The 12,486-nt window shown below is 41.1% G+C and overlaps 1 protein-coding gene across 1 annotated transcript in view; it reads right to left on the bottom strand.

The window, feature by feature from the left end:
- pde11al (phosphodiesterase 11a, like) overlaps positions 1-12,486 on the bottom strand; it is a 211,168-nt gene that overhangs the window by 64,882 nt on the left and 133,800 nt on the right. The window contains exons 10-11 of the mRNA XM_067997983.1: positions 8,008-8,058; positions 3,183-3,329 (exon numbers count right to left, since the gene is read on the bottom strand). Coding sequence (XP_067854084.1) covers positions 3,183-3,329; positions 8,008-8,058 — 198 coding nt within the window. The remainder of the gene's footprint in view (positions 1-3,182; positions 3,330-8,007; positions 8,059-12,486) is intronic.

Here is a 12,486-nt window from a genome sequence, read left to right as displayed (position 1 = left end):
AGGGAAAATCCAAACCAGTGGCTGAATGTCTGTGGGGGTTCTCCCACTCATCTGTTGTAACTCCGGCAGAAGAGCTGCGGAATGCTGGTAAACCTGCATGAAGACTTTTACACCATCTTCCCCAGTTTCCACAGCTCTTCAGATGAAGTTACAACAGACAAGCGGAAGAACCCCAGCGGAAATTCACCCCCAAAATCTCTGTCACTGCCGTGATGCAGCTGTGGTCAGCTAACTAATTTGGCACATATTACCATTGGAGGCGACCTCCACATCCAGAAGAAGAGCCAGTTCTGTGGTTCAGGTTTGCCTCCAAAAAAATGGCATAGCTATGTGGCAGCCTCCTTTGTGAAGCAGAGTCACAGAAGTTGACCGCCTCTGACATGCGCAGGAAGGATTGTTTGGGCCAATAAGTGATGCTCCTGGGAATGGGAGATATATCACACCTACCTTTCTTGTTCCCTCAAGAACTGCTCTTCCCCCTCCAAATCTAGGAACACCATTGGAACTCCCAAAGGCATTACCATCCTGCCCACTTTGGTTGCTGCAAGCGAAATAGCAGCTGGAAGCAAGGTGGTTGTAAGAAACAGAGTTGTAAATAAAAATCTTGCAGTGCAGAAAATCAGCAACAAAAATGAATGCACCAACAAAGATGCAAATAAAGCAATATAACAAGCAAAAAAAAAATCAAACTTTCCAACCAACAATTACAAAGTGATATTCATTTTTAAGGAGCCTACTCCTATAGGCCATGCCAACCACAATACTGGTGCACCCTTTTCAAAAGGGTCAATAGTGCTGCTGACAAGAAAGCAATGAGAAAGCTGCAGGAACCAGCATGGAACCCATTTAATAAAATTTGAATGTGTAATGATGCTTGTTTGGTCGCCACTGCAGTCTCGAATATCCCAATATTTTTCTTCATCATGAAATGTAAATCGGATATGCTAATCTACACATTCAACTTTGTAATCTGCGCTTACTCCCAGTGAAGCTTCACACCACCAACAGAACCTACAGCGTACACTTTACAGAAAAAAATGTTTCATTATTTTTATATAGCGTTTTATTTTATTAAGCCATTGGTTACAAGAAAAAATATTATTTTATACTTAAAATATTAAATTACAAATCGAAACAGAAAATCAACAAAACATGTAATGGTTAATGGCATAAAGGAGCAGATTTTCACGGGTGAAAAACGAAATACTGCAGATGCTGGACATCTGAAAATAAAACCAATTATTACAAGCCCACGGACTCCCACAGCTACCTGGGCTTACGCTTCTTCCCACCCCACTTCCTGGAAGGACTCTATTCACTCCTCCCAGTTTCTCTATCTCTGAAGGTTGCCATCTTCCACATCACCCAGAGCAACCCAATGGTAGTATCTAAGATTTTGGAGGACAAGTTCTCCCTTGAGCTTGTGAAGATTTAGGCATCTATATTATTTCGGCTGCTTACCTGCTCAGATTGTGTATCGGGGAGTCTAATGACTGCTTTTTATTTTTAATGAAGATTCCGAAACCTAGATTTTTCTCTCAGGAAATGACTGCTGCAAAACTGACAAGACCCGATTACTATATATTTCCAGGGAGAGTGTTGGGGGTGAATTAAAGAGAGTGCATTTGGGGGTGTTACTATTATCTGGCTCAACTACAGCTTGTTACTTAATTATTCATTATGTAATCAGAATATCTAAGTGATATAATGTGCAATATGTTCCATATAGAGTAATTTAACTTACATATCAGAGCTTTGGGAGAGGATACAGGAGAAAAGCTGCTAGGTCGTATCAGAGCCCAAATTACTTTTATATTTTTGTGCTTATCAGAGGAGGAACATCAGAATTAAAAAATGGAAAACTTATTTTTACTTTTAGTACTGTGTGAGCAGCAAGCACTCCCAGGGATGGACTGGATACAGAGGAAAGCTCCTTCTAGCCTATCTCAACAAGACATTTAAACCGCAATCTCAGAAAATCACTCCTAACCAATTTACTGCAAATTAATGTTAATTAGGTACCTTTCCGTGCTGTGGCTTTACATGCAGTAAGGTCTCAGAAAAAGATGCTGGATCTTATTTCACATGGGATCCTTCCAGCCGAGAGAGAAAACATTCATTCTATGAGTCTGGATTCTAACCTGGGCCCAATAGGTAAAAGGACAATGCACTAACCTGCTGTATCACCAGCTTAAAACAAGTCACCCGCCAACCTTTCAGTCAAGGAATGGTGCATAGTACAAGAGAAAAGGAAATAACCCACACAAACGGGATGGAAAGGGGACAAGAGACATGGGGGTTACAGCATTCTGAGAGAAAAATAGCCAAAAAAGGAGGCAAGCAAAATCAAACTGTCTTTGTTGCTTAGTAACTTTTTTTAAAGTAATTTTCTTTCCTCACCATGTTAGCTGTGTCTCATGCTGCATATAATTCTCTAGTCAAGAGAATGGGTAAGCTGCCTGCTGTCAGGAATTTGCTCTTGGTGCATTTGAATTAGCTACTAGAAAGTAGGCAAAAGCAGCTCTTGATGATTTGCACTCATTCCAGTTCTCCCTCTCATCTTGTGGAGACGTGCCTGGCTTCTAATTGCCACCTTCCACTGATGCTCCAACCAAGATTTGCAATTCTCCAGATGGAAACGCTTCAGCTCCACATTCACATCTTATCATTCAATGGGATAATTCAGCACCACTATTTGGTACTAATGTGGACTACACATAACTCTTCTAAAAGTCAATATTCCATTGGCAACATGATCCAAATTTTGTTTGACCTGTCAGAGGGATTCTGCAAACAGAGCAAAAAGTTTTCTCCACGGAGAGACAGCAAAGTTCTAGCTGACTCAATGTTCTCAAGTTATGCAGCTAAATGTTATTTTGTCACTTATCTCTGTTGCCTTAGAGAGTTGGCTGAGTGGATAATGTATTAGATTGCATGGTTGACTCTTGGGTTGAGTCTTCCTATCAGGTTTGTGTTCCGGATAATTTAAGTAGGGAGATATTAGCGCTGGAGATTGGGAGTGACAAAGGCTCTTAATAAGTGAAAAACAAGGAAGTGTATTTTAGGCCAAAAAGCAGGACATTATTAGCTCATGAATGTTTGCAGTACCAGAAGGAAGTCTGTAAAATGTTAAATGCATACTGCAGTACAGAGTGAACATCTCCCACACATTCCTTTCTTACCTCATAATCTATTTTGAATTTCTGTACCATCCCCAGCTCCATGAACATTCTTAATGAGGCTGTAATCATGCCATCAATATCGAGGGAAAAATCATTGAAGTAAAAATCAGCAATTGCCAGCTCACTCACTGAAGGAAGTTTTGCAGCCTGAGTAAAAGTACAGAACAGTTAAGGGGCAGATAAGGAAAGGTGGACGAATTTAAGGTTTTTTTTTGTCTCATTCCACAAGCTGACATAATCTTGGTCTCCCTTGTTTAACAAAACTTTATGTTTCATCCTGCTCTCACTGGCAAGTAGTGCAGCATATATTTGAGTTGAAAAACTGGCAGAACAAATCATCGCCAACCCCCCCCATCACAATATTATTGCCTAGAAATTCGAGAGCGCCCATAACTTACCCTGCTCACAAATGATGAAGTCTGAGGAGCCCAGGATATTGGGCCTTTGAACTCATTCCCATACAGACGGCGCTGTGGGAGGAGGCCCAGGCAGGTGAGTGCAGGATGTTCGGGCCACTGCTAGCGCACTGATAAGTGATGTCCTTGGGGGGGGGTGGGGGGGGTCTTAGATCTCGGGGGGGGGGTGCGGGGGGGTCCTGGGTCATGGGGGGGGGGTGTCACAAGCCTTGGGGGGGGGGTGAATCGTGGGTCTGGGGGGTGGGGGGAGAGAGAGATCGGAGGTCAGGGCCAAGGCCTAGATGTCGGGGATCTCGGGGTGGGGGAAGGAGATGGGAGGTCGAGGATCTCGGGGCCCGGGGGGCCGGGCACGGCGGCGATCGGGAACATGGTTTTCAGATACGTAACTTACCTATTTTCTGCAGGCGATCTGTAGGGTTGGTTTCCCTGAGTGCAGCCAGTGATGGTGCTAGCTGCCTCATGGCAAAGCAATATTGCAGCGGTGACCTCAAGCAGGCATTAGGACCCTTATTTGCATATGCAAAGGGACTAATGCCTGCTTCAGGCATGGGTAAAAGACGTCACCTATTTATCTTTACCCAATATGACGGGCGGTGCATCTCTGGTCGAAAGTGTGTGCGCGCTTCTTGCCCACCATTTTGGGGACTTAGGAGGCCACATAGCACCTGGAAACGCACACCGCAAAACCCAATTTCTAGGCCTATATCTCCTGCTGGGTGATCATATTTCATTGGCAACGACTATAATGAAGTCAATTGTTATCCAGATTGTCCATTTTATAATCTGAAGCAGGACGTGTGCTGGTGAGAAGATGTTAGGTATGGAAAGCATTATCATGGCCAGTATGATCTCCTGCACTAGTTTCGATCGCCTGCGGGGGGGGGTTGGAGAGAAATTTCCCAGATTATCCCCTCCCACCGCCGGCCCGCCGCAAATTGGCCTGGGTTTTTAATCTGGTTTTCCGCCTCTCCAGGAGGTCACATGGTTTCGGGTGGGGTGGGGAGTGCATATATTGTGATCCACAAGGTATCACAATTGTGTGGGACAGGCTGGATGGACCAGAGGGTCTTTTCCTGTCCGTCACTGTTCGTATGTTCGTAAAAAATATTTTAAAGAGCATGAATGCCTATAAAACACTTAAATCATTTTAGGAGATGATTGGGTGGTGGAGGCTGGAACATATGGGGAAACATTGGAAAAATACTTGTTAAAGGAGAAGTTAATGTAAGAACATTAAAAATAGCAGCTTTGTATAAACTTTCCCACATGTTTTATAAGCCAATATGAAAATATGATGATTCCATGCTCACTAAATCAATATTACAAATATAAAGTTCTCAAAGTTTTCAATTCATGAAAGCTTTGCAATGTCATATCAGTAGTTATTCTGTTCAAAACACTTAGACATTGTCAGAAGCTAGTAATATGAGGAAATATATTTCCCTGTTTATCTGGTAAATTATAGCTATAATACAGAGACACTAGGAGTCCATTAAGCAATTTTTCCCATTAATATTTGCTTATTTTATCATGTGAGAAACCAGATGGAAAGTTTTATTGACTGTTCATAAATGATGATCATATTTTGATTTATCTATTTAGCACGGTTTCTGCATGAATGTAATCTATAGAGTTGATTTACATCAGTCATAAGACAGTAGATGCATTAACCAATTAAAAGTACTTCAGGAAATTCTTAGTAATGAACAGTGATGGATTGATAATGTGTTTTAAGCTGAATGTTTTAGAAAAGTAATATGATTATGAACAGAATGCAATAGAGTTCACCTCCACTGGGTCCAGCAATTGTAAAACAGAACGGGAGTTTCATTGACATGTTTAATTTAACAATGGAAGTATTTGTTTTATTATTTTAAAAGGGGCAGGGAGGACTTGAGCGCTGCAGCAAGTTACACACTGGCCTTTCATTCTTAGGAGATGGGTTCAACTCAAGTCAGAATTGACAATCTCATTCTGGGATTCGTCTGGTTAGCACTGGAAATGGAAAAATGTCACATTGTGCACAGGGGGTGCTCTTCTGAGGTTGGAGCTGAGGCACTTTGATGGGGCAAAGTATTAGGCAGATGTAACCTGATCTGGACACCTTGAGTGAGATTGTCAATTTAGTCTCAATTAGTAATCAAATGGCCTGGTTTAGTATTAGCCAATTACCACTAGGGGTTTAAGATTGCCCAAACTCATCTCATGTAGAGCCCTTATGGCCCTATGAAGCAGCTGGAAAGATGTCCATTCCATAGGAGTAATTTTGACTTTGACGATAGTGTAAATAGGACAATATCGATTAAACTGCCCATTATACATCTCTAGCAATTTTCGTTTAGTTGCAGTCAATAGGCCGCTGATTTGATATTGGACACTTTACTCTATTGCTCAAAGTCAAAATTACCACAACCCCCCACCCCCATCAATCTGGTCTGGGTTTGAACCCAGCTCCTAGAAATGATACTGAATTGGAAACTCCCAGCACTAACTTCCTTCATCTTGAATAGCATAATATTCACAATAAAAAGTTTAAAAAAACATAAGATTATGTAACTGGGTTTCGCAGTTCAGTGTGATAATGGCAAACTATTGATACCTGACATAGAGACCTAAGTTCAAAATCTAATCTTAATTGATAGAAACATAGAAAATAGGAGCAAGAGTAAGCCATTCGGCCCTTCGAGCCTGCACCGCCATTCAAAATGATCATGGCTGATCGTCTAACTCAGTACCCTGTTCCCACTTTTTCCCCATATCCCTTGATCCCTTTAGTATTAAGAAATATATCTATCGCCTCCTTGAATATATTTAATGACTTGGCCTCCACTGCCTTCTGTGGTAGAGAATTCCACAGGTTCACCACCTTCTGAGTGAAGAAATTTCTTCTCATCTCGGTTCTAAATGGCATACCCCGTATCCTGAGACTGTGACCCCTGCTTCTGGACTCCCCGTCCATCGGGAACATCCTCCCTGCATCTAGTCTGTCTAGTCCTGTTAGAATTTTATATGTTTCGATAAGATCACCTCTCATTCTTCTAAACTCTAGATATTCTTCTAGAGAGTGAGTTTCACCAATGTCAGCATATATGTCCATAAAAGTAAAGAAAAACTGGTTGGGAGGAGGGAGAGAAATGGCCTTTCTATGTCACTCAATTGTCATTCCCTGTGGGAGGCCATGAAGCAGTCTCTGTACAGTTGGCTCACCCTGACCTTATAGATGCAAGTGACCTAACTATAGAAGGGAAGGATACAGCAGGGAAAAATGGGGGAACATTTTTATATATGAAGAAAGTGTACGTGTATGCGAAATGCAAAGTAGAATGGGTGTAATCTTCTGACTTCGTGCTTCCATCAAAAAGCCTTGTCCACCGAAAGCACATTTTGGAAATACCAGTGTAATGGTAAGGACTCCCTGCTGGGAGCACACAGTTGGAAGATCCCTCATACATATATTTGAATATGACTCAAATGACAAATAGAGAACCCATATAAAACTGCCCAATGCCACGCGACCCTTTATAACCCACAGACACTGTTAGAGCAGTTCCTAGAGACAGCATTATAAAAGTGGCTGGTGTCGGGGGTGTGGGGGGGGGGGAACGTGTAGCCATAGGAATGGTGCATATTATAAGGTGTAGACCATAATACTGCCAACATAATTGATGATATCATTAAAAGACATCATTCGGATCTTGCACTTATATATTCCACACGAATAACAATGCCAATAACTAAACATTTGCACCTAACATATACAACTTGTTTATGGGAAATATCTATACATAAAATAATTGCAGTAACTTATCAGTATTTGTGATTATAGTAATTTATTTCCCACAATACTTATCATTTTACTATAGAGCATAAAAAAATAGACATTATAGCAACAGCATGCATGAAGAAGGTAATATGCAGTAATTCTTTGTGTAATAGGGGAGAGCAGGCCTTAAATTCATCCATTTGCTTTTTTCACTGTGAGCGGATTTTATTACTTTAATAAATAATCTGCACTGACCACTCTTTGGTATTCGGTATTATTCATGTGGCAGCAGAGAGTCAGCAGGCGAATGCATTACATTTAATCACAGGCTTCTAGATTTATAATCAACAACCTGTTTACTAATTTATAAACCCAGTCACGCATGTTGATATATAAAACATCTTGTGAATGAAATTCCCAAGACAATCTATTATTAAACAAGAGTTCAGCACAATTGAGTAAAAAAAACACCGATAGCGTGCATGCATGTATTGATTTAATATCTCCATAAAAAAAGGTTTTATTTCAGAGGGATGCGTTTTTCAGGATTTAATGGAGGATTTTATTAGAGTTGCCTGCCCAATGGTAGTAGAATTGGAACTTGTGCTAAGGGGATTTAATTGGATGTGTAAAGGAAGCCGTTTACCTTCAGTCGATCGACCTCTATTTTTGAGCATGTTGCATGGTAGGACAGCAACTGAAACAATAAACAGAAATAAGTAAATACTGAATTTTATTAAAAAATACAACAGATGGTGAAAAAGATCAAAACACATCATTGCATCACTTCCGTTTGACATAGATGTAGAAATTGGTTATGGCCCATTCTTGGGCACATAATCAACGCACGCCAACAGCATGCACCCCAACCAGGGGACGGCCCAAAATTGGACCTCGGGCCTTATTAACATTATTGGCAGGAGTTGCCGGCACCTGTCCCGTCTCCACATTCGAAGGCAATGAGTGTCGGGCCATTTGCTTCACCAGCGGCAGTCTGAAGGTAAATCCTGGGAGCGCCACTGGGGGAGGGGGCATGATCAAGAGGACTTTGGGGTCGGGGCAACACTCCTGCTCCAATTTTCTCCACAGCAACACTTAAAAAAATTATTTTTAGAACATACTTTTTGGTGGGGGCCACTGAAGAATCGTGAGCAGAGCAGGACCAGCACCTGCTCCGCTCATCGCAAATCAATTTCCCAGAGTGGTCCTAAAACAAGCTTTCGGCCCCTCATCAACATATACAAGGGACCCAACGGCTGCTTTAGGCGGCTGCATGGAACGTCTAAAAAACAAATTTAGCAGTGGCCCGAACACACGCACAGGTTGTTTTACACTCCAAAAATGGGTGCAATGTATAACAATTGTTATCCCATCATACGTCATTGGTTCTTTCTTCAAAATGAAAAAAATGTAAATCATTTTTTCTATGAAGACAGTGTCCCTTTAAGTTAGTAGAAAGTATACATTTATAAATACCTCTCACTCCACATTTTATTTTTTGTGGTACCCTGTTCACACTCAACACAAATCAATTACAAATTATCTTGTCAGCATAGCAAAGCAAAAATGGCAATTTTTAAAAATGCCTTCCACAGTAGCATTACAATTTTGTATTTCAGCACGTAGGACAAAATGTCACAAATGTTTATCTGTGTATAATTTGTAATTGATTAAAATCTTATTTTGAAGAAAACAAGAATAGTTCATTAATGTTCCACTCAGTCTATTTTAATTATATCTTAATTAAAAACATTCTTGCTTTTATGGGATTTCTCAGGGAGAGAGAAGGGAGGAGTTCACCCTTATTCATGGCTGACCACTCCTCATTGGCACTGCCGACATACACAGCAGTTCTGAGTGCAACCAAGATCTATGATTAAATCAATTTACAAATCTAAATCAAAGCCCTTCAGACTTCACAACAAAACAGAATAAAATGACAATTTTACACTGTAGCATTTTCCAATGAGCTAACACTGCTAACGATGCACCGTTTCTCTGGGGGGGGTCCGCTGATCTTCCACCAAAGTTATGGCAGGAAATTGGGAGAACCCTGTGGGAATCCAGGGCCAATATATTTAAATAATCAAGCAACTCCACACTGTGCTTGTTGTGTGTTTGAAAGAGGCTGATGAGATTCTGTGTTTCTTCAAGGGCATCATATTCCACATACAGCAGGGAATCCACCTGCATTTGAAACTGTGCCAAGCCCACAGCTAGAGAAAGTTCACACTACACCAGACTCTTATCGGCTGCAACACAAACTTTTATGAGAGTGTTTGACTTAGCTTTATTGACTTTGTGCAGTGGCTCTTAAAATTTACATGGACATGTACAAATAATGAGGCAGCGACATTGTTGCGTCACTGATGGCATCAACATGTTCTGTGTGTTTTATTTATGAACTACGATCTCTCATGTGACCATTTAGGAAACAATGCACTTTAAATATCGTGTAACAAAATGAAGAAACCGCCAAGGTGAGGGGCTGAAGGAGGGGCTTGTTTATTCCTACCAGGTAAATGGGCACTGGGGGAGCATGGTACCAAACTTAAAGCCCGAGCATATCCAAACTAGTTCCATTAGGCTAAAATCCACAGCCTGAGAACATGGAACTTTTACCAAAATCTGCATCTGTACCTAAACTGAGGAAAATAAATCTGGATGCTGCGCCATTGCTTTCACTCAAATGATAAAGTTCATTAGCAATATTAGCACAACAGTTACGTGTTCAATACCAATGCATTGAATCATGTCAGGCTGAACAATCCTGACAAAAGGCCATGTTACTCATAACAGTGGGTATTTTCAAACTAAGGATTATGAAACCCGACTTACATCGAGTTTCATCAAAACTACACTTCAGAAACAAACCATTCGGCCCAACTGGTCTATGCCGACATTTAAGCTTTACAGGAGCCTCCTCCCTCCCTACTTCATCTAACCCTATCAGGATACCCTTCTATTCCTTTCTCCCTCATGTGCTTATCTAGCTTCCCCTTAAATGCATCTGTGCTATTTGCCTCAACTACTCCGAGTGATAGCATGTTCCACATTCTTACCACTCTTTGGGTAAAGAAGTTTCTCCTGAATTCCCTATTGGATTTATTAGTGACTATTTTATATTTATGACCTTTAGTTTTGGACTTCCCCACAAGTGGAAACATTTTCTCTACGTCTACCCTATCAAACTCTTTCATTATCTTAAAGACCTCTATCAGGTCACCCCTCAGCCTTCTTTGTTCTGGAGAAAAGAGTCCCACCCAGTTTAGCCTTTCCTGATAAGTATATCCTTTTAGTTCTGGTAAGAACCTTGCAAATCTTTTTTGCACCCTCTCCAGTGCCTCTACATCCTTTCTAGAATATGGAGACCAGAATTGTGCACAGTACTTCAAGTGTGGTCTAACCAAGGTTCTATACAAGTTTAACATAACTTCTCTGCTTTTCAATTCTATCCCTCTAGAAATTAACCCCAGTGCTTGATTTGCCTTTTTATGGCCTTATTAACTTGCCTTGCTACTTTTAATGATATGTATCTGTACCCCTAGATCCCTTTGCTCCTCTATTCTATTTAGACTCTTATTATCCAAGCAGTAAGCGGCCTCCATACTCTTCCTACCAAAATGCACCACCTCACACTTATCTATATTGAAATGTATTTGCCAATTACACACCCATTCTGCAAGTTTATTAATGTCCTCTTGCATTTTGATGTATTCTCCCTTTGTATTAACTACACCCACCAATTTGGTGTCGGCCGCAAATTTTGAAATTGTCCGATTCGCGAATCCAAATCTTTAATGTAAATTGTGAACAACAGAGGTCCCAGCACTGATCCCTGTGGAACACCACTTCCCATCTTTTGCCAGTCTTAGTGGCTAACCTTAACCCCCACTCTCTGTTTTCTGTTTTGTAGCCAACTTGCTATCCATTCTGCTACGGGTCCCCTGACTCCACATGCTCTGACCTTAGTCACTTACAATGGAATGGTAACTAATCATCAATATTTATAAACTAGAGGACTTCACAAAGTCACGCAGGATACTATCTGCCCATCACAGTGAAGGACAGCTTACTAAGAAGACTAGCAACTCGAATTTCTCCAGTGAGAGATCATTGGAACCCACGGAGAAATGGTGTAAACCACTAAAAATTGCCATTTACACCATTTCTGTGGAGGTTCCACTGACCTCTGACTCAAGTTCCAGCTGCAGACTGGGAAAATCATAGAATCATACAGCACAGAAGGGGGCCATTTGGCCCACCATGTCTGTGCCGGCTCTAAAAGAGCTATCCAATTAGTCCCACTCCTCTGTTCTTTCCCCATAGCCCTGCAATTTTTTTTACTTTTTAAGTACATATTCAATTCCCTTTTGAAAGTTACTATTGAATCTACTTCCACCACCCTTTCAGGCAGTGCATTCCAGATCATAACAACTCGCTGAGTGAAAAAAAAATCTCCTTATCTCCCCCTTGGCTTTCCTATGGAAATTAGGGCCTATCTAGGAAAACCACTTAATTTTCCAAAAGGGCACCTATTGATAACTGACACTCCAGAGGAATTCATTTTATCAAGGGGCAAGGAGAAAATTAAAACCAACTCCAAAATATTGCTAATCTTCTCATAAGCAGCAGCTTTAACGTGTACATAACCTGCCAGTTTAAATGACAAAATATCATCAACATGTCATTAATCAAAAGGGCTGTTGTAGCAATGAGCAGATGCCACTAGAGGTCATGCAACCGTGAAACAGTTTTTTAAAAATAGGCTTGTGGAAACATAACGGGGTAGAAATTGCCCAGAGCAGCGAACCAACAGTGCTCGCCGCTCCATAGATTTATACTAATCCACTAACTTACCGCCACCCTTTTCTTCAGCCACTTCCTCTAATAGGAAGTGGGGAACTGCCCAGCGTCAGTTCAGGTGAAGCTAGGACCCATGGGAGAAGCGAGAGGATTGAGCTCTCCCCTCAACCAATCAGATCACAGCATTTTTGACCCGCTGCGTAACTCTCTGCGGGCTTGGAAACCAGGAAGTGAAAGGTACAACATTAGAATCAATGTAAAAACAGTTATGGACCGTGAAAAAAGAAAGGGTAAAAAAAATAATTGAATTAAATAAAAG

This window comes from Heptranchias perlo, chromosome 2 (genome assembly GCF_035084215.1).
Source record: "Heptranchias perlo isolate sHepPer1 chromosome 2, sHepPer1.hap1, whole genome shotgun sequence".
Taxonomy (NCBI): domain Eukaryota; kingdom Metazoa; phylum Chordata; class Chondrichthyes; order Hexanchiformes; family Hexanchidae; genus Heptranchias; species Heptranchias perlo.
This window is presented reverse-complemented; position numbering and strand designations above follow the sequence as displayed.